Source organism: Hypomesus transpacificus, chromosome 17, assembly GCF_021917145.1.
Source record: "Hypomesus transpacificus isolate Combined female chromosome 17, fHypTra1, whole genome shotgun sequence".
Taxonomy (NCBI): Eukaryota; Metazoa; Chordata; class Actinopteri; order Osmeriformes; family Osmeridae; genus Hypomesus; species Hypomesus transpacificus.
The window spans coordinates 121,389-148,799 of NC_061076.1; the positions used below are offsets into that span (position 1 = coordinate 121,389).

Consider the following 27,411-nt stretch of genomic DNA (forward strand, 5'->3'; position numbering starts at 1 on the left):
TAGATATATATGTATGACACCTACACCTTTTTCATTATATATTCAACATTATATATTTATATATATATATATATATACACACACAGTACTGTGCATAAGTCTTGGGCACCCAAGATGTTTTACACAAATAATGTCTCATACTGTATTTCTTCAATGAAATGCTACAGCTTTTCTTGAATTACATGTTTCGATGAGGGCGGTGTGTACACAAAGGCAGCTTTTATTATTAATATTTCATTTGTAGTTAAGAACAACACCGGAATTGCGCAAAACAGTTTATTAATTAGTAGGTGACATCTCTGGTGTCTCGTCGGTGAGGAGGCAGATGAGGATACTTATAGTGATGCTGAAAGTTTTGTACCGTACCTATTTGTAGTAAAAATACATTAGAATTATAGTAAATCAAAATTATTATTATTTTTTTAAGTATCAGATTTGAATGCAACATTTAATCAAATAAATATGTAATCTAAAAAAATATAGTTGTGCAGCAGTATAAAAGTGCAATTTTGCTAAACCTTTTGTAAAAAAAAAAAAAATCTTTATTTCTTAAAGCATTTTTCTTTAACTTTTTTTTTTATTGTTATTGTGCCTAAGATATATATATATATCACATTTTATATTTTATATGATACATGCTTCGAATCATGCTTCGAATCATGTTAAAAAGAAAAAATACTTTTCAAAAATGAGTTTCCAGTATAACAAAGGACGCGTCCTGTTTATTTTTGTGTGAATAACACATACATGTAGAAATCCACCACCTTGTTCTACAACGCAATGACAGACAAGTAGCAGGTGGGGTAAATGGAAGAGGATGTGTATCATACAGACAAGTAAACACAGATACAAAAAACATAATATTCATCTTACAAACGCTTCTTCTTGGTCAGCATGTCCAACACGGAGGCCTTTCGCTTTCCACCTACAGTTAGAGAAACCATTAATATGAAGAATTATACAAGGTTACTCTGAGCAATGAAATTCTTAAGACGTGGCAAACAACTACTGCAAATCCCTGTTTTTATATCATATGGTCAGTCAGTAGGTTTAGATTGACCTACAGTCTCCTTACTAGACTCACCTGACTTCCTGCCATTGGTCTGGCCAGGGTCTGGAGAACTCTTATTGGTCTGGCCAGGGTCTGGAGATCTCTTATTGGTCTGGCCAGGGTCTGAAGATCTCTTATTGGTCTGGCCAGGGTCTGAAGATCTCTTATTGGTCTGGCCAGGGTCTGGAGATCTCTTATTGGTCTGGCCAGGGTCTGGAGATCTCTTATTGGTCTGGCCAGGGTCTGGAGATCTCTTATTGGTCTGGCCAGGGTCTGGAGATCTTTTGGCATAGGCAGCCTTCATTCTTTGAATGTTCAGTTTGCTGATGACCTCATGTTCCACGATTGGCCGTGGGTAATCCTTTCCCACAATGCACCCTGCCTGCTGCTGGACACTCTGAGGAGCTTTCCAAGGCTCGTAGATATACTGGGCCGGGAACTTCTTCAGCAGGGGGAGGTACTTCCTGTTAGAAGGACGTACGTCCTGTTAGAGAGACGTAAACACAAAACTCTCTGTGTGCTGACGTGTGTGCAATGGTAGAAAGACACTCTGAATGCTAATTCAAAGGATGCTAACGTGAGAGGGGAGGCTGATTCCTACTTAATGTAGTCCCCGTTTTTGTCTGTTTTCTTGCCGAAGGCGACAGGTGAGTACACCCTGTAGTACTGATGGAAGAAGGCGCTGGCTGACAACCACAGCCAGTTCCCCGCGTTCAGAGCCCAGTCTCCATCCAGCAGGAGCTCCTCAAACACCTGCGTTCACAGGAGTCAGGTGTTACCCTCCATGCATCTGACCCAGAGCCTCCCTCCCTCCCCCCTGCCCTTTCTACCCCGTCCTCATCCCTCTTTTCCTCCTGTCCTCCCCCTCTACCCTCCCTCCCCCATCCCATATCCCCTCTCCTCATCCCTAACCCCCCCTCCTCCTCACCCTCATCCCCTCCTCCCAGCTGATCCACAGGTCTCCTCTGGTGAGGAAGCAGGCAACAGCGTGGCGGGCCAGGTGGTGGATCCACCCTTCCTGCCTCAGCTGGGTCATGATGGCGTCAATGAAAGGGAAGCCTGTGCGAGCCTGTGAAGGAACACATCAGTACACCCCCCACACCAGCAGGGGGCGACAACAGATTACACACCGCTCCCCGACGCACTGTCAGAACTACGCACTTCTTGACTTTGATTTTCTTGCTGTAATTTCCAGATGCATGTTGCGCTGGATAAAATTGTCTGCTAAATGTATCGAATGTAAGCAGGTGAGCAGGTGAGCAGTGGTACCTCCGTCCAGGCGGCTAGGTACTCCGGGTTGCTGTCCCAGTCCACCTGGGTGCACACAGTGTTGCCCTTCATCCTGGAGAAGTTGGGGACTCCAGCCCCGGCCGTGTAGAAGAACTCTCTCCACAACAGCTGACCGTGGAGAGAGACTGGAGGCTGGGAGTGCTTCCTCTGGGAAACAGACAACAGTCAAAACGGATTCCTTTTGTTTGGAGTTAACCTAGAGGCTGACACGCACCCCTAAGGTTAGTGAGAGTTAGGGTTAATCTACTGCAGAGTTGGCGAAAGCTGTGTGTTACGGACAGGAAGGAGGGTCTTAAAGACAGGAAGCTGTTATATTTGAGTGGGATAGAAAAGCTGTGGAACATACTCCCAGCTTTACAGTCACATAAGACAGAGACAACAGGAAGTTTGCTCTACGTTTAATGTACCTGACTTTTCTCATCTACAGGTGTGAAGACGCCTTGGTCAGAGAAATGTGACATGGTATATGGGATCCCCACTCTAGAGGAGCTGGGTGTAGAGCACTCACCCCTTTATAGACGTCCGTCAGCCTCCACCAGAAGGTGCGTACGGACAGGCATCCCAGGCTGACGTAGGGGCTGAGAGTGGTGGTGCTGGGGCTCATGGAGTTGGGGGAGGTCTGGGGCTTCTCAAAGCCACACACCCAGCTCTGGTGAGCAGGCGTCACACACAGGAAGTTACATCAAGTTGGGGCGCGACACAGACCCACGAGCACTGCTGATCTCGTGGTATCGATTCATACATTTATGTTCAAGCGGTGTGAAAGATGTAGATGATGATAGAATGTGTTTCCTGTTTGATGCGATATTTTCTTTTCTGACCGATGCATCTTTCCACCTGATTAACAATTAGGGTCAGAAATTGTTACCGTACTCCCTTTTTACCTCCTAAAGAGCCTCTAATTCTAACCTTGGAAAGAGCATTCTCTAAACTACCGTTCTCTCCATGTGATGATCCAGTCTGCGTAAAGCCTCTGTTTCTCCTCCTGGAAACAGCTCCTCGCCTCCAGAGTGCAGCTCTACACCCAGCTCCTCTAGAGTGGGGATCCCATATACCTTGTCACATTTCTCTGACCAAGGCGTCTTCACACCTGTAGATGAGAAAAGTCAGGTACATTAAACGAAGAGCAAACTTCCTGTTGTCTCTCTTTGTCTTATGTGACTGTAAAGCTGGGAGTATGTTCCACAGCTTTTCTATCCCACTCAGATATAACAGCTTCCTGTCTTTAAGACCCTCCTTCCTGTCCGTAACGCACAGCTTCCTGTTTCTAATCCTCAGCTTTCTGTCTATACCCTACCTATCTAACCAGAATGGAAGGCTTTGTCAAAGGAGCACGTGTGTATGTGATAGACGTGTGTGTGTGTGTATAACGTATAGGCCCCACCTCTCATGTCCTCCGCCCTGGGGGAAGCGACTGGTCTCTGGGGGGGTCCGATGCTCTTGACAACAGTCTGCAAGCGGTTGAAGGTCAGCGGAACCTTGCCGTTATTTTCTTCAATTATTCTTGAAGGTTAAAAAATGTAAATATGGCTTCAGTCACAAAAGTGGTCTTCATCTGCGCGTTGTTGGATCAGTTTGAAATAAATCGTTTTGCATCCACCAATCATTTTACGGACACATTCTAAGCATTCATGACTACTCTCACTGATGTTCCGCTCACCTGTCTAGGTTGTGGAGATTTACCTGTCTGTGTTGTAGAGAGTGTGGGATATGTACCTGTCTGTGTTGTTGAGACTGTGGGAGATGTACCTGTCTTTGTTGTAAAGAGTGTGGGAGATGTACCTGTCTGTGTTGTAGAGAGTGTGGGAGATGTACCTGTCTGTGTTGTAGAGACTGTGGGAGATGTACCTGTCTGTTGTAGGGAGTGTGGGATATGTACCTGTCTGTGTTGTAGAGACTGTGGGAGATGTACCTGTCTGTGTTGTAGAGAGTGTGGGAGATTTTGTAAACAACGTGTACTCCATGCTCTGCAGCCAACTCGATCACCTTCCCATCTCGACTGAGGTTGTGAGGGTCTGTGTTGTATTCGTAAGTCAACCGTGTCACTTTCCACTCCTCAAACAGCTTAGGGAGAACTTTTTCAGCTTCACCTCTGACAACATATAGCCTGGGGAAACACACACACAAATAAATACAGCTTTGTTTAAAACATCTTCACACCGTTTATGTCATGTGATGGCCACCAACGTTCTGGCCAACAACGTTCTGAATACGTTTCACTCATATATTTTCCATAAAATACAGCTCTATTTCATATGCTTCCACTAAATACAGCTCTGTTTAACGCCAGTTTCTATGAAACGATGACCGTTATTTCCTCGTTCTCAACCTACAAGCCAAGATAAGGAGCAGGCCACTGACAGCCTAGGACATAACCTCCGCCAGAGTTCAGCTCCTACCTGGAGTTGAGCTTCCTCAGGCTGCTGTCCAGGTCTCTCAGGGCGCCGAGGAGGAATCGCCAGCGATTGTCGCTTACCGGGACCTTGCTAGGGGTACCGGGCTCCAGCACGAACACAGGATAGATCTCCTTGCAGTCGCGCAGAGCTGCAGTCAAAGCCGGGTTGTCGTGAAGTCTGAGTCCCTTGCGAAACCAGTGTAGAGAAATATGTGCCATACCTATTTTAGTAGAATTGAAAAATAAATTATGACAAAAAAGTCGCGGATACTGCCTGCGGAATTGGAACGAATATGATCTAAGAAAATAAATCACGTTGGGATTACGATGTTACTAAATTTGCAGGGTATAATCTAAAAACCATGAAACTAAAAACATCGAAATTGATTTGGGGTGGGTGTCATAACCGATTGATTAGCAACGCATTGCCTTTTCATTGTAGGCTAATTTACAAGTGTATTCACGTTCAGCTGGACAACCATTCCCCGAGGTAAAACGGCTAAAACCCTTTAGAAGTATATTTAGCGATAAGTTGGCTATCATGCAAGCAATATTCCACCAGGCTCTACATAATTACTTACTTTACATGCCACGTGAAGGAAGACCTAAACAACAATGTTGTTTGCAAAATGTAGAAGTTACAAAACGTTTTTCGTTCGAGCAGGGCTCGACCAATAAGCGGCCGGCAGGAAACCCAAAGCAGGATGTTTTGGTTGTCAAGTCTAACGTAATGGCCATTTCCGGAAAATTAAATAATTTTTTACTTGAGTTATTATGTTTGGTTGTCAAAATATATGTGATTTTTACGTATATTATTTTTTGATTTTTATGATTTTAATTCCACCCCCCCCCCCCCCCCAATCCTGTTTGAATCCAACAGAAACGACACCCTCTGTCCTAGTTGGTCAGAAGGTTGGAATTATCCGCTGTTATTAATACAATAACATTTGTATAGCAAACATATGGCTGGACTTGATGTTTCAGTATCACAATGACTCTTATTGAGAGTCTTGTGGCTCTTGTTGGTTAGTTGTAACTGACTTACTATTGTAAATGTTCCACTTTATCCTACTTATGTTTGTCTGACAACTTCCATTAAGCAAAAAGAGTGCTGTTAAACCAACATCTGACACTGGTTCCTTGAAAATGGTCCCTTCAACAAACACACAGTAGGCCTATAGCTGCGAATGAAAACATACATATATTTTTTAAGTATGTCAATCTTTTCAAATGTGTAATTGTTCCATTGCCATACAAAGTATTTGTATTTATTAAGCAGAAAGACCATGATAAATGTCATTTCCATTTCAGTAATGTGGCCCTCAGTGTTTATCTGTTGTTAAACTGGGCCCACCTGTCCAGAGAGCACACCTGAGGTGGTGCAGGAATACAAGTCTGATGGTTTGGTCTCTCAGACCATATATCAGACTGCTCAGGCACCTAGGCAAGGTTACAATGAATATAAAGAATATATAACCAACAACTATCCTTGCAGTTCGGTTCAGTGTTCCAAGTCTATCTATATATCCTAATAGGATACCTGCAAGAGTGGTAGAGAGACACAGAAGCATGTAGGGAGCAAACAACCTCTAAATGGAACTGGATGATCTACTTAGATGAACTGTTGCGTAATGATTACAGAAATGGGGAAAGAGTCATGGAAATCAGCACTATTGTGCACAGCGTCTACTTGAATTCATTTCTCCATAATCAATTTTTAAAGTCATGGAAACCTGCAGTAAATTTTAGATAGATAGAGCATAAATACAAACGATTTTGTTTCAAGTGTGCTGCACATCAAAATGAGCAAGCGCTCCAAAGAGACTATTAAAGCAGAAAAGTCCCTCCTTTATTATATTATACATTTGCATGATTTCACAGAAATGTAAATATGACCTTCTGATAAATGACTAAATGATCTTTATTAATTTATTACTTCTTTGTTCCACTATATCCAACTCATGTTTGTCTGACAGCTCTTTGCATTTAGCCAGGAGTGTTGAACCAACATCAGACACTGGTCCCTTGAAAATGGGCCCTTCAACAAACACACAGTAGGCATATGGCTGCAAAATACATATTTTTAAATAAGTCGATCTTCTTAAATATCAAATTGTTCCATTGCAATACAAAGTATTTGTATTTATTAAGCAGAAAGACCATAATAAATGTCATTTCCATTTCAGTAATGTGGCCCTCAGTGTTTATCTGTTGTTAAACTGGGCCCACCTGTCCAGAGAGCACACCTGAGGTGGTGCAGGAATACAAGTCTGATGGTTTGGTCTCTCAGACCATATATCAGACTGCTCAGGCACCTAGGCAAGGAAACAAAGCATATAAAGAATACATAACCAACAACTATCCTTGCAGTTCGATTCAGTGTTCCAAGTCTATCTATATATCCTAATAGAAGACCTGCAAGAGTGGTGGAGAGACACAGAAGCAGTTGAATCATATGCAGCAGAACTGTGTTGAGGGCCTTGGTGGTCGAGGCTTTGTCTGAGGAAGCAGATCTGGCTACTGTCGTCACACCAAAATAGGAGCACACAATTACGATACCCACAGATATAAAAGTGATAGCAGTGAAGGCTTTATCATATTCATGTGCTGCTGTACTGTGGAAAAGTGATTCTATAGCACAGAATTGCTGCATTTTCTCACCCACAGAAAATGAATCATACAGAACCAGAAGGATCAATCGTATGAGCGGGTCGATGCTGGAGAGAGCCCACACCACACCAATAGACACACCTGTGTTCTTGACGGTGACGATGGCAGAGTGCCTCAGTGGGAAGCACACAGCCACATACCTCTCCAGTGACATCACCGCCAAGTTCAAGGGAGACACAGAAGTCACAGTGATAGTTATCAAAACAATTATTGTACATGTATAGTGAGTCAGAAACACTGGAGGTAGAGCCAAGATCAAGAGCAGTTGACCCATTGCCAACTGGAAGGTGTCAGCGAAGAGCAGATTATACAGGAGGAGGTATCGAGGGGTCTCTCTAAAGACTGATTTGCTCCTCAGAGTGAACAACATGATGGCATTGATGTAGAGGAAGACCATAGATGGAGACACAGAGAAAGCTCCATAAAGTCCTTTCACCAGATAAATCTGAAACATATCAGGCGTTGTGATGTTGATTTGCTGTCCTGTTGAATTTGACATGTTTGATGTAAATCTGAGGGGGAAAAAAGTTGTTGAGAAAATGTTCTGTTACTTTAAATTAAAGATACATTTCTTAACAACTGCACATTTAAAGAAAAATGCACTTGTCATTCTCAAATAGAGTTTAAGATGAAAATAAACCCATAATACTTACCACATAGATCCTGTACTATTGTCATCAGAATCACAAAACTAAAATGAGGCAAAATAAATAAATAGTTACAAATGTCTTTATAACACGATCCTAACTGTGGGTTCTCACCTTGCTGGCTGACGAACAATCATTCAATTGATTACCTGAATGTCTTCACTTCACATTATTACAGGTGTTTAAATACCCTGACCTCCAGTGAGTACAACCATGACTTGTTGCGATGATGTCAATATTAACAAGCAATGAATCCCTAATGAAGTTCTAGGATGAAGTCACATTTGAATGTTTAATAATGAGGAGACAGGGGAGTGTATCAGTCTTCTTGAAAAACACCCCAAGCAGCTGGTCCCAGTGCTGCGTGTCCCATTGGTTTCAAGTCACAATGAACTGGTCAAACTGGACCAAACAAGTGCAACTCTTCTTGTGGTACCAAAGCTTCTTCTGACCCAAACCCTACTACCCCTAACCCCTGCTACACACACCACCTAACTAACCCCTGCTACACACACCACCTAACTAACCCCTGCTACACACACCACCTAACTAACCCCTGCTACATACACCACCTAATTAACCCCCTGCTACACACACCACCTAACTAACCCCTGCTACACACCACCTAACTAACCCTCTCTCTGACCAGAGAAGATAGCACAGACATGACAATAATCGAGACAGAATCAGCCTATTTATTAAAATAAATAAAAAATGAATATCAAGGAGTAATGCACTTGCTGTCCTACTAGTTGGTCACACGGTTGGAATTATCCGTTGCTATTATTAAAATAACGTGTATCCCAAAATGATGTTGATATTGTTCAAATCAGCAATAAATATCGAGATCAGGAAGAACATCCAGCAGACAATAGGGAGGAAACAACCTCTAAATGGAACTGAATGATCTACTTAGGTGAACTGTTGCAAAAGGTGAAGACTCATGGAAATCAGCACTACTGTGCACAGCATTTACTTGTGTTCATTTCTCCATGATCAATTTCTGAAGTTATGGAAACCTTTAGACAATTTTAGATAGATACAGCATGAATGCAAACAACTTTGTTTCAAGTGTGCAGCACATCAAAATGAGTAGGAACTCCAAAGAGACAATTAAAGCAGATAAGTCCCTCTTTTATTATATTATACATTTGCATGATTTCACTGATATGTAATTATGACCTTCTGATCTTTATTAATGTATTACTTCTTTGTTCCATTATATCCAACTCATGTTTATCTGACAGCTCCTTTCATTTAGCCAGGAGTGTTGAACCAACATCAGACATTGGTCCCTTGAAAATGGACCCTTCAACAAACACACAGTAGGCCTATGGCTGCAAAACATATATTTTTAAATAAGTCAATCTTCTTAAATATCAAATTGTTCCATTGCGATACAAAGTATTTGTATTTATTAAGCAGAAAGACCATGATAAATGTCATTTCCATTTCAGTAATGTGGCCCTCAGTGTTTATCTGTTGTTAAACTGGGCCCACCTGTCCAGAGAGCACACCTGAGGTGGTGCAGGAATACAAGTCTGATGGTTTGGTCTCTCAGACCATATATCAGACTGCTCAGGCACCTAGGCAAGGTTACAATGAATATAAAGAATACATAACCAACAATTAACCTTGCAGTTCGATTCAATGTTCCAAGTCTGTATATATATCCCGTTAGTATACCGGAAAGAGAGGTGGAGAGACACAGAAGGAGCTGAATCATGTGGAGCAGAACTGTGTTGCGGGCCTTGGTGGTCGAGGCTTTGTCTGAGGAAGCAGATCTGGCTACTGTCGTCACACCAAAGTAGGAGCACAAGATTACGATACCTACAGATGTAAAAGAGACACCAGTGAAGGCTTTATCATATTCCTGTGAGACTGTACTGTAGAAAAGTGCATCCATAGTACAGAATTGCTGCATCATCTGATCCACAGAAAATGTCTCATACAGAACCAGAAGAATTACACGTATCAACGGGTCGATGCTGGAGAGAGCCCACACCACACCAATAGACACACCTGTGTTCTTGACGGTGACGATGGCAGAGTGCCTCAGTGGGAAGCACACAGCCACATACCTCTCCAGTGACATCACCGCCAGGTTCAAGGGAGACACAGAAGTCACAGTGATAGTTATCAAAACTAGTATTGTACATGTATAGTGAGTCAGAAACACTGGAGGTAGAGACAAGATCAAGAGCAGTTGACCCATTGCCAACTGGAAGGTGTCAGCGAAGAGCAGATTATACAGGAGGAGGTATCGAGGGGTCTCTTTAAAGACTGACTTGCTCCTCAGAGTGAACAACATGATGCCATTGATGTAGAGGAAGACAATAGATGGAGACACACAGAAAGCTCCATAAAGTCCTTTCACCAGATAAACCTGAAACATATCGGGCATTGTGATGTTGATTTGCTGTCCTGTTGAATTTGACATGTTTGAGGTAAATCTGAAGAGAAAAATAGATTATTTGTCGTGTTAGAGAACACCAGCACATATTTCTTGTCAACTTAAACAAGGCTTAATAGCGCTGACATTACTATTGTTTTAGAAAAAAGTTGTGTTACTTTAAATGCATGATAAATTCCTAAACCACTTCACATTTGGTAAAAATAATTATTGTCATTCTCAAATACAGTTTAAGATTAAATTAAACCCATAATAATTACCATAGATCCTGTACTTCTGTCATCAGCATCACACAACTAAAATGAGGTAAAATCAATACAGTCGTACAAATGTCTCTATAAGACGATCCTAACTGTGGGTTCTCACCTTGCTGGCTGACGAACAATCATTCAATGATTACCTGAATGTCTTAACTTTACATTATGACAGTGTTTAAATACCCTGACCTCAAGTGAGTACAACCATGACTTGTTGCGATGATGTCAATATCAACAAGCAATGAATCCCTAATGAAGTTATAGGATGAAGTCACATTTGAATGTTTAATAATGAGAAGACAGGGGAGTGTATCAGTCTTTCTTGAAAAACACCCCAAGCAGCTGGTCCCAGTGCTGTGTGTCCAATTGGTTTCAAGTCACAATGAACTGGTCAAACTGGACCAACCAAGTGCAACTCTTCTTGTGGTACCAAAGCTTCTTCTGACCCAAACCCTACTACCCCTAACCCTTGCTGCCCACACCACCTAACTAACCCCTGCTGCCCACACCACCTAACTACCCCCCGGCAACACACACCACCTAACTAACCCCTGCTACACACACCACCTAACTAACCCTTGCTGCCCACACCACCTAACTAACCCCCTGCTGCCCAAACCACCTAACTAACCCCCTGCTACACACACCACCTAACTAACCCCTGCTACCCACACCACCTAACTAACCTCTGCTACACACCACCTAACTAACCCCTGCTGCCCACACCACCTAACTAACCCCTGCTACACACCACCTAACTAACCCCTGCTGCCCACACCACCTAACTAACCCCTGCTACACACACCACCTAACTAACCCCTGCTGCCCACACCACCTAACTAACCCCTTGCTACACACACCACCTAACTGACCCCTGCTACCCACACCACCTAACTAACCCCTGCTACACACCACCTAACTAACCCCTGCTGCCCACACCACCTAACTAACCCCTGCTACACACACCACCTAACTAACCCCTGCTGCACACACCACCTAACTAACCCCCTGCTACCCACACCACCTAACTAACCCCCTGCTGCACACACCACCTAACTAACCCCTGCTGCCAACTACACCTAACCAACCCACCCACACCACCTAACTAGCTTGCAATGTTTGGGACTACCTCGTTGTTATGATCAGTGACCTATGCTCTTTTGTAAAGTTCTCTCTTGGAAGTCGCTTTGGATAAAAGCGTCTGCTAAATGCATAAATGTAAATGTAACTATCCCCTGCTACCCACACCACCTAACTAACCCCTGCTGCCCACACCACCTAACTAACCCCCTGCTACACACACCACCTAACTAACCCCTGCTGCCCACACCACCTAACTAACCCCCTGCTACACACACCACCTAACTAACCCCTGCTACCCACACCACCTAACTAACCCCCTGCTACACACACCACCTAACAAACCCCCTGCTACACACACCACCTTACTAACCCCCTGCTACACACACCACCTAACAAACCCCCTGCTGAACACACCACCTAACTAACCCCTGCTGCCCACACCACCTAACTAACCCCCTGCTACACACACCACCTAACTAACCCCTGCTACACACACCACCTAACTAACCCCTGCTACCCACACCACTTAACTAACCCCCTGCTGCCCACACCACCTAACTAACCCCCTGCTACACACACCACCTAACTAACATCCTGCTACACACACAACCTAACTAAACCCCTGCTGCCCACACCACCTAACTAACCCCTGCTACACACACCACCTAACTAACCCTCTGCTGCCCACACCACCAAACTAACCCCTGCTACACACACCACCTAACTAACCCCTGCTACACACACCACCTAAATAACCCCTGCTACACACACCACCTAACTAACCCCTGCTACACACACCACCTAACTAACCCCCTGCTGCCCACACCACCTAACTAACCCCTGCTACACACACCACCTAACCAACCCTCTGCTACACACACCACCTAACTAACCACTCTCTGACCAGAGACAAGACAGACATGACATGAATCAGTACAGTATGAATCCACCGATTTATTCAAAGAAAATCACAAACAAACTTTTCAAATTTTAATCAAGGAGTAACGCACTTTCTGTCCTGCTAGTTAGTTAGACGGTTGGAATGATCCGTTGTTATTGATACAATAACGTGTATCCCAAAAGGATGTTGATATTGTTCAAATCAGCAATAAATATCAAGATCAGGAAGAACATCCAGCAGACAATAGGGAGGAAACAACCTCTAAATGGAACTGAATGATCTACTTAGATGAACTGTTGTGTAAGGATTACAGAAATGGTGAAGACTCATGGAAATCAGCACTATAGTGCACAGCGTCTACTTGTGTTCATTTCTCCATGATCAGTTTTTAAAGTCATGGAAATATGTAGTCAATTTGAGGTAGTGACTGTTAATTGAAGCACAGCATGGATACAAACAGCATGAATACAAACAATTTTTTGTGTGCAGCACATCAAAATGAGTAAGAACTCAAAAGAGACAATTAAAGCAGATAAGACCCTCCTTTATTATGTTATACATTTGCATGATTTCACAGATATATAAATATGAGCTTCTGATCTTATTATTTATTATGTATTTGTTCCACTTTATCCAACTCATGTTTGTCGGACAGCTCGTTCCATTTAGCCATGAGTGTTGAACCAATATCAGATAGTGGTCCCTTGAATATTGTCCCTTCAACAAACACACAGTAGGCCTATATATGTAAAACAAATCATTTAAATAAGTTGATCTGTCAAATTGTTCCATTGCGATACAAAGTATTTGTATTTATTAAGCAGAAAGACCATGATAAATGTCATTTCCATTTCAGTAATGTGGCCCTCAGTGTTTATCTGTTGTTAAACTGGGCCCACCTGTCCAGAGAGCACACCTGAGGTGGTGCAGGAATACAAGTCTGATGGTTTGGTCTCTCAGACCATATATCAGACTGCTCAGGCACCTAGGCAAGGTTACAATGAATATAAAGAATACATAACCAACAATTAACCTTGCAGTTCGATTCAATGTTCCAAGTCTGTATATATATCCCGTTAGTATACCGGAAAGAGAGGTGGAGAGACACAGAAGGAGCTGAATCATGTGGAGCAGAACTGTGTTGCGGGCCTTGGTGGTCGAGGCTTTGTCTGAGGAAGCAGATCTGGCTACTGTCGTCACACCGAAATAGGAGCACACAATTACGATACCCACAGATATAAAAGTGATAGCAGTGAAGGCTTTATCATATTCATGTGCGACTGTACTATGGAAAAGTGCATCTATAGCACAGAATTGCTGCATTATCTGATCCGCAGAAAATGTCTCATACAGAACCAGAAGAATTACACGTATCAACGGGTCGATGCTGGAGAGAGCCCACACCACACCAATAGACACACCTGTGTTCTTGACGGTGACGATGGCAGAGTGCCTCAGTGGGAAGCACACAGCCACATACCTCTCCAGTGACATCACCGCCAAGTTCAAGGGAGACACAGAAGTCACAGTGATAGTTATCAAAACAATTATTGTACATGTATAGTGAGTCAGAAACACTGGAGGTAGAGCCAAGATCAAGAGCAGTTGACCCATTGCCAACTGGAAGGTGTCAGCGAAGAGCAGATTATACAGGAGGAGGTATCGAGGGGTCTCTCTAAAGACTGATTTGCTCCTCAGAGTGAACAACATGATGGCATTGATGTAGAGGAAGACCATAGATGGAGACACAGAGAAAGCTCCATAAAGTCCTTTCACCAGATAAATCTGAAACATATCAGGCGTTGTGATGTTGATTTGCTGTCCTGTTGAATTTGACATGTTTGATGTAAATCTGAGGGGGAAAAAAGTTGTTGAGAAAATGTTCTGTTACTTTAAATTAAAGATACATTTCTTAACAACTGCACATTTAAAGAAAAATGCACTTGTCATTCTCAAATAGAGTTTAAGATGAAAATAAACCCATAATACTTACCACATAGATCCTGTACTATTGTCATCAGAATCACAAAACTAAAATGAGGCAAAATAAATAAATAGTTACAAATGTCTTTATAACACGATCCTAACTGTGGGTTCTCACCTTGCTGGCTGACGAACAATCATTCAATTGATTACCTGAATGTCTTCACTTCACATTATTACAGGTGTTTAAATACCCTGACCTCCAGTGAGTACAACCATGACTTGTTGCGATGATGTCAATATTAACAAGCAATGAATCCCTAATGAAGTTCTAGGATGAAGTCACATTTGAATGTTTAATAATGAGGAGACAGGGGAGTGTATCAGTCTTCTTGAAAAACACCCCAAGCAGCTGGTCCCAGTGCTGCGTGTCCCATTGGTTTCAAGTCACAATGAACTGGTCAAACTGGACCAAACAAGTGCAACTCTTCTTGTGGTACCAAAGCTTCTTCTGACCCAAACCCTACTACCCCTAACCCCTGCTACACACACCACCTAACTAACCCCTGCTACACACACCACCTAACTAACCCCTGCTACACACACCACCTAACTAACCCCCTGCTGCCCACACCACCTAACTAACCCCCTGCTACACACACCACCTAACTAACCCCCTGCTACACACACCACCTAAATCAAATCAAATCAAATCAAATTTATTTGTATAGCCCTTTTTACACGCAAGCATGTCACAGAGGGCTTCACATGCGCCCATAGAACTGCCCCTCAACCAACCTAAACCCTCAAGGAAGACAAGGAAAAACTCCCAGAAAAACTCCCACCGGGAGAAAAAATGGAAGAAACCTTGGGAGGAGCAATTCAGAGAGGGATCCCCTCCTCCAGAGACGGTTGGTAAGAGAGAGGAGCAGAACACAAGCTAAACATAGTCATACAGTGTCAATGGGTTTTGAAACACCAAAATCCATTGTTCGGCTTTATAGACGTTGGATGGGACCGGGAAACTCGCTGTTGGCCGTCATGGAGACTGGATTCCGGGTGACGACCTGGTTCAGCGTTGGCAGACCGACGACCAAGCAGGTCCTGACAGCTCAAACCCCCCACACCACAGGGAATGTGTGGGGGGGGGACAGAGAGGAGAGCAGGGATTAGAGAATGCCAGGAGCAGCTAACAGTTACAGTCAAAATAGAATGAGATCCCCACCGGTCAAGTGTGGACTAGTGCAGCAATTTAACAGAGCAAAAAGGGTATTTGATGCAGCCCCACACACCAAAACAACGACAGCCCCCCTCAGTTGGAACATGAAATCTGTTCCAGGGGAAAGAACTCTAAAGTAGGTTATACTTATACGAATAAGGATGAAAACAGCCAGTCCCCCGTTGTCTCCAACTAGTAATAAAAACTATAACAGTAACAATATACAGCAACGGAACTATAATAATAATAATACTAACAATATACAGTAACAGGTTTACTTTATTTGTAACATCTAGCTGGGCAATGTGAACATAAGCTATAATTAAAATTTAAAAGTTACATGTGATACACACATAGGCAAGCACACATCCCAGGTTTACATAGAAAGTACACACATACTTCCCTTTAACAATCATAGAATTGACTAAACAAGAACGTTTTTAATCTAGTTTTAAATGTCGAGACAGTATCAGCTTCCTTAATTGAGATGGGTAATTTGTTCCAAAGAAGAGGTGCTCTATATGAGAACGCCCTACCTCCAGCAGTTTTTTTCTTAACTTTGGGTATTACCAGATAGCCGGCATTTTGAGATCTTAGAGACCTTGCGGGGCAATAGGGTGCAAGGAGACCGGAGAGGTACAGTGGTGCCAATCCATGCAGAGATTTGTAAGTTAGTAGTAGAACTTTGAAATCAGCTCTGGCTTGGATAGGGAGCCAGTGTAAAGAGATAAGAGTCGATGTTATATGATCAAACTTTCTAGTTTTAGTCAATAGTCTAGCAGCAGCATTTTGCACCCGCTGTAAGTTTTTTAGGTAGGTAATTGGGAGGCCAGAGAACAACACATTGCAGTAGTCCAATCGGGACGTAACAAAAGCATGTATTAGTTTTTCAGCATCATCCTTTGAGAGGAATTTTCGTATTTTGGCAATATTACGTAGATGGAAAAATGCTGTTCTGGTGATTTGCTTAATATGGTACTCAAACGAAAGGTCTGGGTCCATTGTGACTCCCAGATTTTTTACCAGCTGGCTTTGACATACTTTGACGCCGTCTAAGTCTAAGGTTAGATGGGATAAATTATTTCGGTGTTTTTTCGGACCAAAAATTTGAACCTCGGTTTTATCCGAATTAAGAAGAAGGAAATTTGCAGTCATCCAAGTTTTCAACCCGGAAACACAGGTTTCCATAGCATGTGGAAATTCTCCCGGCTTTATAGACATGTATAGCTGAGTATCATCTGCATAGCAGTGAAAATCTACCCCAAAACTTCTAATTATACCTAAAAACCTAACTAACCCCCTGCTACACACACCACCTAACTAACCCCCTGCTACACACACCCCCTAACTAACCCCCTGCTACACACACCCCCTAACTACCCAGAAAAAAATGACAGATGTTATTAACAGTGATGTTGACCTGTTGTTGTGTTGACATGTCTGAGTAAAATCTGAATAGAAAAGCAGATTCATAATTTTATAGAACACCCAAACACATTCTCTGGCATATGAAACATCAACCTTACATATGCGGTTTGTCTCATATTGTATTCAGTGTGTGTAGACGTTAAAGTGTTTCTTGAATTGAATATATACAATATTGTATCTATATTATAAAATATAGATACAGTATTTGATTGAACTGTGAACTTTTCCACCCAAACAAGTTAAAAAGACGTTGACCATCCCCTAACCCCTGATCCCTTCTTATTTAAGTCCCTAAACAAAAATAGTTATATACTTCACTCACTAATCCACGGTCAACCCTTAACCTGATTCACCGTATGGTTTGTTATACATGTCCTTGGCTCCCCAATGGTGGAACCAGCTCCCCACCTCCATCAGAGACACTGACTGTCTCCCCACCTTCAAGAAAAGGCTCAAGACGCACTAACATTCCGGGAGTACAACGGCACTTAGGAATGCTTAGCTAGACCTGTGTCAGTTTCCTCCAGGATCATAATGACTCTTATTGAGAGACTTGTTGCTCTTGTTGGTTAGTTGTAACGGATTAAAATTCTTGTACTCACTAAAATATTTTTTACAGTTTATTGTTTTTCTATAGGTACACTTGCACTTTTTGAGTTTTATGTTGTTTAATTGTAACTTGTTTAACTACATGCCCTTAAGGTTCTTCCATTTGGCACTTATTTGGTTTTCACAATGTGTGCTTCATGTTTTAGCTGCTCACAATGTTTGGGGCTATCTTGTTGTCATGATCAGTGACATATGCACTTTTGTAAAGCTCTCTCTTGTTGCTTTGGATAAAAGCGTCTTCTAAATGCATACATGTAAATGTAATGTCCATCTGGAAAGTTGTCCAGGGAAACTGTTTGGAAAAAGGCAGGCACTTTCAAAAAATTATTTGCAGGTAATTGGATGAACCATCTGTCTATCACTGTCTGTTATGGGAAAACTTCAACCACGCCCGTGGCTGCCAGTAGTTCCTCAAAGATTCTGATTGGTCCGAACCACTGTGGTTTGATTCTGATTGGTCCGAACCACTGTGGTTTGATTCTGATTGGTCCAAACCACTGTGGTTTGAGTAAAAAAATGATAACTTGGAGCTTGGCACGATGCATTCTCGCAAGGTCAAGATCTGGTGAAACCAGCTGTCTCGCAAGGTCAAGATCTGGTGAAACCAACTGTCTCGCAAGGTCAAGATCTGGTGAAACCAGCTGTCTCGCAAGGTCAAGATCTGGTGAAACCAGCTGTCTCGCAAGGTCAAGATCTGGTGAAACCAGCTGTCTCCTTCCTCCCAAAAGTGTTTGTTGATTTAGCTGACACAGGAACTTCTGTAATTACACTAATTAATGAGACAAACATTGAGCTGACTTTCGTGAGTTTTTGTTTATCCTCATTCAGTCCCTATCCCCTCATTATCAAGCATTAATATTTAATGTTGTAGTTTAGAACTGAAGCATCCCCTGTTTCCTTAATTAAAGTTCTAGTAAATGTTGACATCATTGATGTACTATTGCATGGTTTTCTACACAGCAGTAGTTCACCTGCTTGTCAGTTGGGCTCTTTTTGAACGTTAAATCTAAATTTAAATTTTGTGTAGTTAACGAGACAAACAACACTCTGATCTTGTCCCCTGTCCCCTCATTAAAACATTAATATTTAATGTAGTTTAGAATTAATTATTCCTTTAGGCCTTCATTAAAGTTCGGAGTAAACATTGACATCATTTAGGTTGTGTGTGGTTTTGTTGACGAGGGATCAATGTTTCCTTGTGGAAAGATGATGTAATCTAATCTGTGACAATAGAGAGTAAAGCAGGTGTGTGGCCTTCACCATGAGATCACAGCATCGTGACCGCGGCCCTCCTCATCTGACCACAAGACAAGAATGAATCTACAATCAATCACAAACAACACATTCACTTTTGTGTGTCAAAAGTGATACATTGGAGAAGGAGTACATTTCACAATCTTGAACTCAATTTGACCTCTAACTGTGCAACTGTTGATTCTTGTATCTTTTTTCAATACTGTATTTTATGCAAATTATAAATGTTTGCAAAAAGGACTTCAGAGAAGCCATCCATGTCAGACAATCCTTTCTACCTTGATACAAACAATCGTACATCTACACAAACAGACACACTTTAGATATCCCTGGTGTATGTCACAGTTTACACCCAAACCACATACACACTGTCTCACACACACACACACACATTAGATTTCACTGATGGTGCAATCAAATTGGTGTCTATTTTATTGGTGTCCTTACTGTAATAGGGATCTGAATGAATTTAAATAGGAGGATTTCATGCAAGTGTTTTCTTTCTTTCAGATGCAGCTGTGACATGTCAAACGTAACCCAACCCAAGGACAACTTTACCCTCGCTTACAGAACGAGTTTCCTCTTTGGAACACTTTCTGTCAAACCATTGTTCATCTTTCTTTATATCAACGGAGTCCTTTTATTCACTTTAACAAACAAGCCAGTCTTTAGAGAGACACCTCGATACGTCTTGTTGTACAATCTTCTTTTTGCCGACACCTTCCAGTTAGTAGTTGGACACATACTGTACATACTGGCTACAGCCCGCGTGTATATGATTCGCTACCTCTGTGTCATAACTGTCATATTGGCCATGCTTACTACTGAAATCTCCCCTTACAACCTGGCGGTGATGTCACTGGAGAGGTATGTGGCTGTGTGCTTCCCACTGAGGCACTCTGCCATCGTCACCATCAAGAACACAGGTGTGTCTATTGCTGTGGTTTGGGCCATCTGCGGCATAAACACCATCATCCGAATATTTATGTTGATCCTCCTGGAGTCTTTGCCTCTAGATCAGTACATGCTGGGTTTCTGTGCTAAAGAAACACTTTTCAAACAGAAACTGTTCTATGATTTTGATAAAGCCTTCATTGGTGTTACTTTCACATCTGTGGGAATTGTAATCTTGTGCTCCTACTTTGGTGCGATGATGGGGTCAGATGGCTGAGCGATTAGGGAATCTGGCTATGAATCAGAAGGTTGCCAGTTTGAGCCAAATGATATTGTGTCCTTGGGCAAGGCACTTCACCCTACTTGTCTCGGGGAGAATGTTACTGTACCTACAGTAAGTCGCTCTGGATAAGAGCGTCTGCAAAATGACTAGATGTAAATGATTGTAGCCAAATCTGCCTCCTCAAACAAAACCTCACCCACCAAGGCCCACAACACACTTGTGCTGCACATGATTCAGCTGCTTCTCATTCTGTCTTCCACCCTCGTCTCCCCTATTGTAACAGCCTTCAGTGACAAAGTGGACAGACCCACACTGGAACGTATTTATTATATTCTGTTTTTGTGCCTTGTGAACGCCCAGGTGTCTGAGTGGGCTGATATATGGCCTGAGAGACCAAACCATCAGACCCTTTCTTCTGTACCACCTCAGTTTTGGTCTCAGATGTCCCAAACTTGGACAAACATCCACTGTGCCTTCTAACAAACATTTATTACACCCCTTTGTACCACCGTATCATTTATTACATTTACATCATTGTCTGACTAAATGAATGCAGGATAGCTGCTTTTTTTTCTTGTAGTAGGTTGCAGAATGTAAGTGTACAACAGAATAGAAGGTTGCATTAATTGCTGATTGTTTCACGAAATTGGCTAGAAATAGGTTTGTAAACCTGTGGATTATATTGGAAGTAAAAGCTTGCTTAATATAAATAGTTTCAAACCGTGACGTTGTAATTCATGCGTTTCTTTTATCAGTCTGTGGAGTTTATTGAGTGTCTCCTCCTGCTGTATAATCTGAAACAAACCCTTTCTGGTCTGGGAAATCAAGTAAATGACATTCATTACTAAATAACAGATTTACTAACAGCAAAACTTTTTTTAACAAAATGTACAAAATGTATGACATCATTGATGTACTATTGCATGGTTTTCTACACAGCAGCAGTTCACCTGTTGGTCAGTGTTTTTTTTTTATGTTAAATCTAAATTTAAATCTTGTCTAGTAAACAAGACAAACACTCTGATCCTGTCCCCTGTCCCCTCATTAAAAATCATTAATATTTAATGTTGTTTGGAATCAATTATTCCTTGAGGCCTTCATTAAAGTTCTGAGTAAACACTGACATTATTTATGTTGTGTATGGTTTATGAGAGGTGAGCGTAAGGAGTTAATTAATATAACTTAACTTTGACCCCTAACTGTGCAACTTTTTATTATTTTAACTTTTTATTCCATACATTATTTAATGCAAATTATAAATGTTGGCAAAAAGAACTTCAGAGAAGCCGTGCTCGTGTATCATGTCAGACCATACTTTCCACCCTGATGCTAAGAATCCTACACCCACACAAACATGCACACTTTAGATATCCCTTATGTACGCCACAGTTTTCACCCAAACCGATACACACACACACACACACACAGACAAACAGAAATACACGCACTGTTTCACACAAACAGATACACACAGACACCCACACAAACTGTCTCACAGAAACAGACACACGTTCCCACATATACACACTAGATTTCACTGATGATGCAATCACATTGGTGTCTGTTATTGGTGGCCTCAATAAGGATATGGACTAATTTAAATAGGAGGATTTCATGCAAGCCTCTCAGATCATGGACTGTAATCCCAGCACCTCCACCTTATCAAGCTTCACACTCTAGACATCAGGTAAAGCTGATCAGGGCCTTTACAGGAAATGGCAACATCTTTTTATTTCAGATTTGTTTTATGTATCTTGCTTTAATGTTTATCTTGCAGTCAGATGAGCAACCATAAAGAACATTATGCTCTCATGTGAATAATTTCTTTACAAAGATGCTTGTTTATAAAAAATATTTGAAGACAAAACTCATAATATGAGGCTAATAACATCCCTAAACATTCTTGTTCGTGTTTGCAGTGCATTTGTTGGTTGTGTCTAACAACATAATATCTAACAATGTCAATGTGTTTTCTTTCTTTCAGATGCAGCTGTGACATGTCAAACCTAACACTACCCAAGGACAACATCACAATAGTTTTGACACGAAGTATACTCTTTGGACCTGTGTCAGTAGCACCATTATTAATCTTTCTTTATATCAATGGGGTTGTATTATTCACTTTAAGGAGCAAGCCAGTCTTTCGAGAAACACCTCGATACGTCTTGTTGTACAATCTCATTTTTTCTGACACCTTCCAGTTAGCAGTGGGACAACTTCTGTACATACTGGCTTACGTCTACGTGTTTATGATTCGCTACCTCTGTGTCATAATTATCATGTCGGCCATGCTTACTACTGACATCTCCCCTTACAACCTGGCGGTGATGTCACTGGAGAGGTATGTGGCTGTGTGCTTCCCACTGAGGCACTCTGCCTTCGTCACCGCCAAGAACACAGGTGTGTCTATTGCTGTGGTTTGGGCCATCTGCGGCATAAACACCATCATCCGTATATTTATGTTGATCCTCCTGGAATCTTCGCCTCTAGATCAGTACATGCTGGGTTTCTGTGCCAAAGAAACACTTTATAAACAGAAACTGTTCTATGATTTTGATAAAGCCTTCACTGGTGTCACTTTCACATCTGTGGGAATTGTAATCTTGTGCTCCTACTTTGGTGTGATGACAGCAGCCAAATCTGCTTCCTCAGACAAAGCCTCGACCAGCAAGGCTAAAAAAACAGTTGTGCTGCACATGATTCAGCTGCTTCTCATTCTGTCTTCCACCCTCTTCTCCCCTATTGTAACAGCCTTCAGTTACAAAGTGGACAGACCCACACTGGAACGTATTTATTATATTCTGTTTTTGTGCCTTGTGAACTTGCCCAGGTGTCTGAGTGGGCTGATATATGGCCTGAGAGACCAAACCATCAGACCTTTTCTTCTGTACCACCTCAGTTTTGGTCTCAGATGTCCCAAACTTGGACAAACATCCACTGTGCCTTCTAACAAACATTAATTACACCCCTTTGTACCACTATATCATTTATTATGTCTTCTTGCGAAGATTTGCATCATTGTCTGATTAAATGAATGCATAGCTGCATTTTTTTTATTCTTGCAGTAGGTTGCAGAATGTAAGTAATACAGAATAGAATGTTGCATCAATTGCTGACTGTTTCACCAAATTGGCTACAAAAAGGCTTTATGAAATAGGCTGCTGTGCTGGAGATGGGAGGTACAGTTTGTCAATTGTCTGTTTTTATGTCGCTATGGATGAAAGCATCTGCTAAATAAATAAAATGTTTAATTTAATTAACAAACTTGGACAAACATCCACTGTGCCTTCTAACAAACATTAATTACACCCCTTTGTACCACTATATCATTTATTATGTCTTCTTGCAAACATTTACATCATTGTCTGACTAAATGAATGCATGATAGCTGCTTTTTTTTTCTTGTAGTAGGTTGCAGTATTTAAGTGTGTTACAGAATAGAAGGTTGCATTAATTGCTGATTGTTTCAGGAAATTGGCTACAAATAGGTTTGTAAACATGTGTATTATATTGAAAGTAGAAGCTTGCTTAATATAAATAGTTTCAAACCGTGATGTTGTAATTCATGCGTTTCTTTTATCACTCTGTGGAGTTTATCGAATGTCTCCTCCTGCTGTATAATCTGAAACAAACCCTTTCTGGTCTGGGAAATCAAGTAAATGACATTCATTACTAAATAACAGATTTACTAACAGCAAAAACATTTTTAACTAAATGTAAAAAATGTATGACATCATTGATGTACTATTGCATGGTTTTTCTACACAGCAGCAGTTCACCTGTTGGTCAGTGTTTTTTTAATGTTAAATCTAAATTTAAATCTTGTCTAGTGAACAAGACAAACACTCTGATCCTGTCCCCTGTCCCCTCATTAAAAATCATTAATATTTAATGTTAATTAGAACCATTAAAGTTTTGAGTAAAACCTGAAATAATTTATGTTGTGTATGGTTTGGGAGAAGTAAGCGTAAGGAGTTAATTAATATAACTTAACTTTGACCCCTAACTGTGCAACTTTTTATTAATCAAACTTTTTATTCCAGACATTATTTAATGCAAATTATCAATGTTGGCAAAAAGAACTTCAGAGAAGCCGTGCTTGTGTATCATGTCAGACCATCCTTTCCACCCTGATGCTAAGAATCCTACACCCACACAAACATGCACACTTTAGATATCCCCTATGTACGCCAAAGGTTTTCACCCAAACCACACACACACTGTCTCACACACACACACACACACAGACACACACATACAGAGACACACACACTGTCTCACTCAAACAGATACACACACAGACACAAACTGTCTCACACAAACACACACACATACACACAGATTTCACTGATGATGCAATCAAATTTGTGTCTGTGTTATTGCTAGCCTCAATACGGATATGAATTAATTTAAGTAGGCGGATTTCATGCCAGCCTCTCAGATCATGGACTGTAATTCCAGCACCTCCACCTTATCAAGCTTCACACTCTAGACATCAGGTAAAGCTGATCAGGGCCTTTACAGTAAATGGCAACATCTTTTTATTTCAGATTTGTTTTATTTATCTTACTTTCATGTCAATTTTACAGTCAGATGAGCAACCATAAAGAACATTATGCTCTCATGTGAATAATTTATTTACAAAGATGCTTGTTTATCAAAAATATTTGAAGATAAAACTCATAATATGAGGCTAATAACATCCCTAAACATACTTGTTCATGTTTGCAGTGCAATCTAGTTGGTTGTGTCTAACAACATAATATCTAACAATGTCAATGTGTTTTCTTTCTTTCAGATGCAGCTGTGACATGTCAAACCTAACACAACCCAAGGACAACATCACAATAGTTTTCACACGAAGTATACTCTTTGGACCTGTGTCAGTAGCACCATTATTAATCTTTCTTTATATCAATGGGGTTGTATTATTCACTTTAAGGAGCAAGCCAGTCTTTCGAGAAACACTTCGATACGTCTTGTTGTACAATCTCATTTTTTCTGACACCTTCCAGTTAGCAGTGGGACAACTTCTGTACATACTGGCTGTTGCCCAGCTGTTTTTGATTCGCTATCTCTGTTTCTTAATTGTCATAGTGGGCATCCTTATGACTGAAATCTCCCCTTACAACCTGGCGGTGATGTCACTGGAGAGGTATGTGGCTGTGTGCTTCCCACTGAGGCACTCTGCCATCGTCACCATCAAGAACACAGGTGTGTCTATTGCTGTGGTTTGGGCCATCTGCGGCATAAACACCATCATCCGAATATTTGTGTTGATCCTCCTGGAGTCTTTGCCTCTAGATCAGTACATGCTGGGTTTCTGTGCTAAAGAAGCACTTTATAAACACAAAGTGTACTTTGTTTATGATTATACATTCACTGGTGTCACTTTTGTATGTGTGGCTATCGTAATCTTGTCTTCCTATTTTGGTGTGATGATAGCAGCCAAATCTGCTTGCTCAGGCAAAGCCTCGACCAGCAAGGCTAAAAAAACAGTTGTGCTGCACATGATTCAGCTGCTTCTCATTCTGTCCTCCTTCCTCGTCTCCCCTATTCAATCGTTTTTCTATGGAAAAGTAGATCGAGTCACATTTGTACGTATTTGTTATGCCCTCTTTTTGTGCCTTGTGAACTTGCCCAGGTGTCTGAGTGGGCTGATATATGGCCTGAGAGACCAAACCATCAGACCCTTTCTTCTGTACCACCTCAGTTTTGGTCTCAGACATCCCAAACTTGGACAAACATCCACTGTGCCTTCTAACAAACATTAATTACACCCCTTTGTACCACTATATCATTTATTATGTCTTCTTGCGAAGATTGACATCATTGTCTGATTAAATGAATGCATAGCTGCATTTTTTTTATTCTTGCAGTAGGTTGCAGAATGTAAGTAATACAGAATAGAATGTTGCATCAATTGCTGACTGTTTCACCAAATTGACTACAAAAAGGCTTTATGAAATAGGCTGCTGTGCTGGAGATGGGAGGTACAGTTTGTCAATTGTCTGTTAGTATGCCGCTATGGATGAAAGCATATGCTAAATAAATAAAATGTTTAATTTAATTATATTAAAAGTAGAAGCTTGCTTAAAATAAATAGTTTTAAACCGTGATATTGTAATTTATGCGTTTCTTTTATCACTCTGTGGAGTTTATCGAGTGTCTCCTCCTGCTGTATAAACTGAAACAAACCCTTTCTGGTCTGGGAAATCAAGTAAATTACATTCATTATTAAATAACGGATTTACTAACTGCATGAGACTACATACATACATACACACAGACATACATGCATACATACACAAATCGCTAGCTGGTTACCATAAACCAATCTAGCTATGTACCCTAGAGCCCTCAGCCCTGCCTGTGATCTAGCTAACACCAACAAGGTCAGATTAACCCACTAGTAAGATGACGGTCACATGTTCACTCAGCAGAAACACAGATGCACTCAGTTACTCAATGACAATGCTTATAGTAAAATCTATTGTATTATGTCCTCTTGTGAATGGATACATTATTGTCTGGAAACATTAATGTATGATAGATGTTGTTTGGTTTAAATGTACTTGGGGACTGAGAATGTAAGTGTTATCAAGAATTGAAGACATCAAGTTGCATGTATTGCTCAATGCTTCATGAAATTGGCTACAATTTGGCTTTATGTAATAGGCTATTGGTCTGGAGATGTGAGGTACCGTTTGTAAATGCCTTGTTTGTATGTCACTATGGATAAAAGCATCACAAAAATAAAAAATAAAATAAAAAGAGTATTAGATAAATGAAATGTCAATGCCCAGGTGTCTGAATGGGCTGATATATGGCCTGAGAGACCAAACCATCAGACCTTTTCTTATGTACAACCTCAGTTGTACAGAAGAAAAGTATTTGTATTTTATATTGTATTTTATATTGTAAATTGGCAACTTATATTTTACTTATTGTATATTTTATTTTAATTGTATTCCACTTAGTATTGCTAGTTTATGTATCCTTAGTATAGTTAGACCACATATTTAAATTTAAGATTCCTATATGTCTACTGTATGCACCTTCCTGCCAAAGCAAATTCCGTGTCTGTGCAAACT

General features: G+C 41.2%; 6 protein-coding genes across 7 annotated transcripts; 2 read left to right on the forward strand and 4 right to left on the reverse strand.

Annotated features, from left to right (window-relative positions):
- Positions 1 to 693: 693 nt before the first annotated feature.
- On the reverse strand, positions 694 to 5,508 carry cry5 (cryptochrome circadian regulator 5). 2 transcript variants are annotated; one of them, XM_047037351.1, is made up of 12 exons: positions 5,318 to 5,508; positions 4,741 to 4,957; positions 4,254 to 4,448; positions 3,726 to 3,844; positions 3,277 to 3,431; positions 2,850 to 2,990; positions 2,321 to 2,488; positions 1,980 to 2,120; positions 1,653 to 1,804; positions 1,333 to 1,515; positions 1,085 to 1,302; positions 694 to 925 (listed from the first exon to the last, which is right to left on the reverse strand). In XM_047037351.1, the coding sequence occupies exons 2-12, from the start codon at positions 4,953 to 4,955 to the stop codon at positions 870 to 872; spliced, it is 1,743 nt and encodes a 580-aa protein (XP_046893307.1). In that variant the 5' UTR covers positions 4,956 to 4,957; positions 5,318 to 5,508; the 3' UTR covers positions 694 to 869. The 2 variants fall into 2 exon arrangements, with proteins under 2 accessions (XP_046893307.1, XP_046893306.1); XM_047037350.1 differs by having other exon boundaries at positions 1,085 to 1,515; positions 5,318 to 5,490.
- A 1,425-nt stretch (positions 5,509 to 6,933) lies between these two features.
- Positions 6,934 to 8,212, reverse strand: LOC124479402 (odorant receptor 131-2-like). Its single transcript, XM_047038145.1, has 2 exons — positions 8,060 to 8,212; positions 6,934 to 7,918 (listed from the first exon to the last, which is right to left on the reverse strand). Exon 2 carries the CDS (start codon positions 7,903 to 7,905, stop codon positions 6,934 to 6,936), a length of 972 nt encoding a protein of 323 aa, XP_046894101.1. The 5' UTR covers positions 7,906 to 7,918; positions 8,060 to 8,212.
- A 1,293-nt stretch (positions 8,213 to 9,505) lies between these two features.
- LOC124479403 (odorant receptor 131-2-like) lies at positions 9,506 to 10,364 on the reverse strand. Its single transcript, XM_047038146.1, has 2 exons — positions 10,076 to 10,364; positions 9,506 to 9,883 (listed from the first exon to the last, which is right to left on the reverse strand). Exons 1-2 carry the CDS (start codon positions 10,362 to 10,364, stop codon positions 9,522 to 9,524), a joined length of 651 nt encoding a protein of 216 aa, XP_046894102.1. The 3' UTR covers positions 9,506 to 9,521.
- Positions 10,365 to 13,558: 3,194 nt separating this feature from the next.
- LOC124479866 (odorant receptor 131-2-like) lies at positions 13,559 to 14,853 on the reverse strand. The gene is made up of 2 exons (XM_047038801.1): positions 14,701 to 14,853; positions 13,559 to 14,559 (listed from the first exon to the last, which is right to left on the reverse strand). The coding sequence occupies exon 2, from the start codon at positions 14,544 to 14,546 to the stop codon at positions 13,575 to 13,577; it is 972 nt and encodes a 323-aa protein (XP_046894757.1). The 5' UTR covers positions 14,547 to 14,559; positions 14,701 to 14,853; the 3' UTR covers positions 13,559 to 13,574.
- Positions 14,854 to 19,663: 4,810 nt separating this feature from the next.
- LOC124479405 (odorant receptor 131-2-like) lies at positions 19,664 to 20,685 on the forward strand. The gene is made up of 3 exons (XM_047038147.1): positions 19,664 to 20,066; positions 20,478 to 20,636; positions 20,678 to 20,685. Exons 1-3 carry the CDS (start codon positions 19,664 to 19,666, stop codon positions 20,683 to 20,685), a joined length of 570 nt encoding a protein of 189 aa, XP_046894103.1.
- Positions 20,686 to 21,944: 1,259 nt separating this feature from the next.
- Positions 21,945 to 25,969, forward strand: LOC124479406 (odorant receptor 131-2-like). Its single transcript, XM_047038148.1, has 4 exons — positions 21,945 to 22,004; positions 22,302 to 23,221; positions 25,415 to 25,531; positions 25,962 to 25,969. Exons 2-4 carry the CDS (start codon positions 22,315 to 22,317, stop codon positions 25,967 to 25,969), a joined length of 1,032 nt encoding a protein of 343 aa, XP_046894104.1. The 5' UTR covers positions 21,945 to 22,004; positions 22,302 to 22,314.
- Positions 25,970 to 27,411: the final 1,442 nt, after the last annotated feature.

What these genes read in the sequence shown, in the direction of transcription:
- LOC124479866 (XM_047038801.1), bottom strand. Translation starts at nt 14,546, where the DNA reads ATGTCAAATTCAACAGGACAGCAAATCAACATCACAACGCCTGATATG.
- LOC124479406 (XM_047038148.1), top strand. Translation starts at nt 22,315, where the DNA reads ATGTCAAACCTAACACTACCCAAGGACAACATCACAATAGTTTTGACA. An exon ending in TCTGTACCACCTCAGTTTTG is followed by an intron (nt 23,222 to 25,414) that starts GTCTCAGATGTC and finishes TAATTGTCATAG; the next exon opens with TGGGCATCCTTATGACTGAA.
- LOC124479405 (XM_047038147.1), top strand. Translation starts at nt 19,664, where the DNA reads ATGTCAAACGTAACCCAACCCAAGGACAACTTTACCCTCGCTTACAGA. An exon ending in CGTCACCATCAAGAACACAG is followed by an intron (nt 20,067 to 20,477) that starts GTGTGTCTATTG and finishes AGATGTAAATGA; the next exon opens with TTGTAGCCAAATCTGCCTCC.
- LOC124479403 (XM_047038146.1), bottom strand. Translation starts at nt 10,364, where the DNA reads ATGTTGTTCACTCTGAGGAGCAAGTCAGTCTTTAAAGAGACCCCTCGA. An exon ending in CGTCACCGTCAAGAACACAG is followed by an intron (nt 9,884 to 10,075) that starts GTGTGTCTATTG and finishes TTACATCTGTAG; the next exon opens with GTATCGTAATCTTGTGCTCC.
- LOC124479402 (XM_047038145.1), bottom strand. Translation starts at nt 7,905, where the DNA reads ATGTCAAATTCAACAGGACAGCAAATCAACATCACAACGCCTGATATG.
- cry5 (XM_047037350.1), bottom strand. Translation starts at nt 4,955, where the DNA reads ATGGCACATATTTCTCTACACTGGTTTCGCAAGGGACTCAGACTTCAC. An exon ending in CTGAGGAAGCTCAACTCCAG is followed by an intron (nt 4,449 to 4,740) that starts GTAGGAGCTGAA and finishes GTGTTTCCCCAG; the next exon opens with GCTATATGTTGTCAGAGGTG. An exon ending in GACCAATGGCAGGAAGTCAG is followed by an intron (nt 926 to 1,084) that starts GTGAGTCTAGTA and finishes CTCTAACTGTAG; the next exon opens with GTGGAAAGCGAAAGGCCTCC.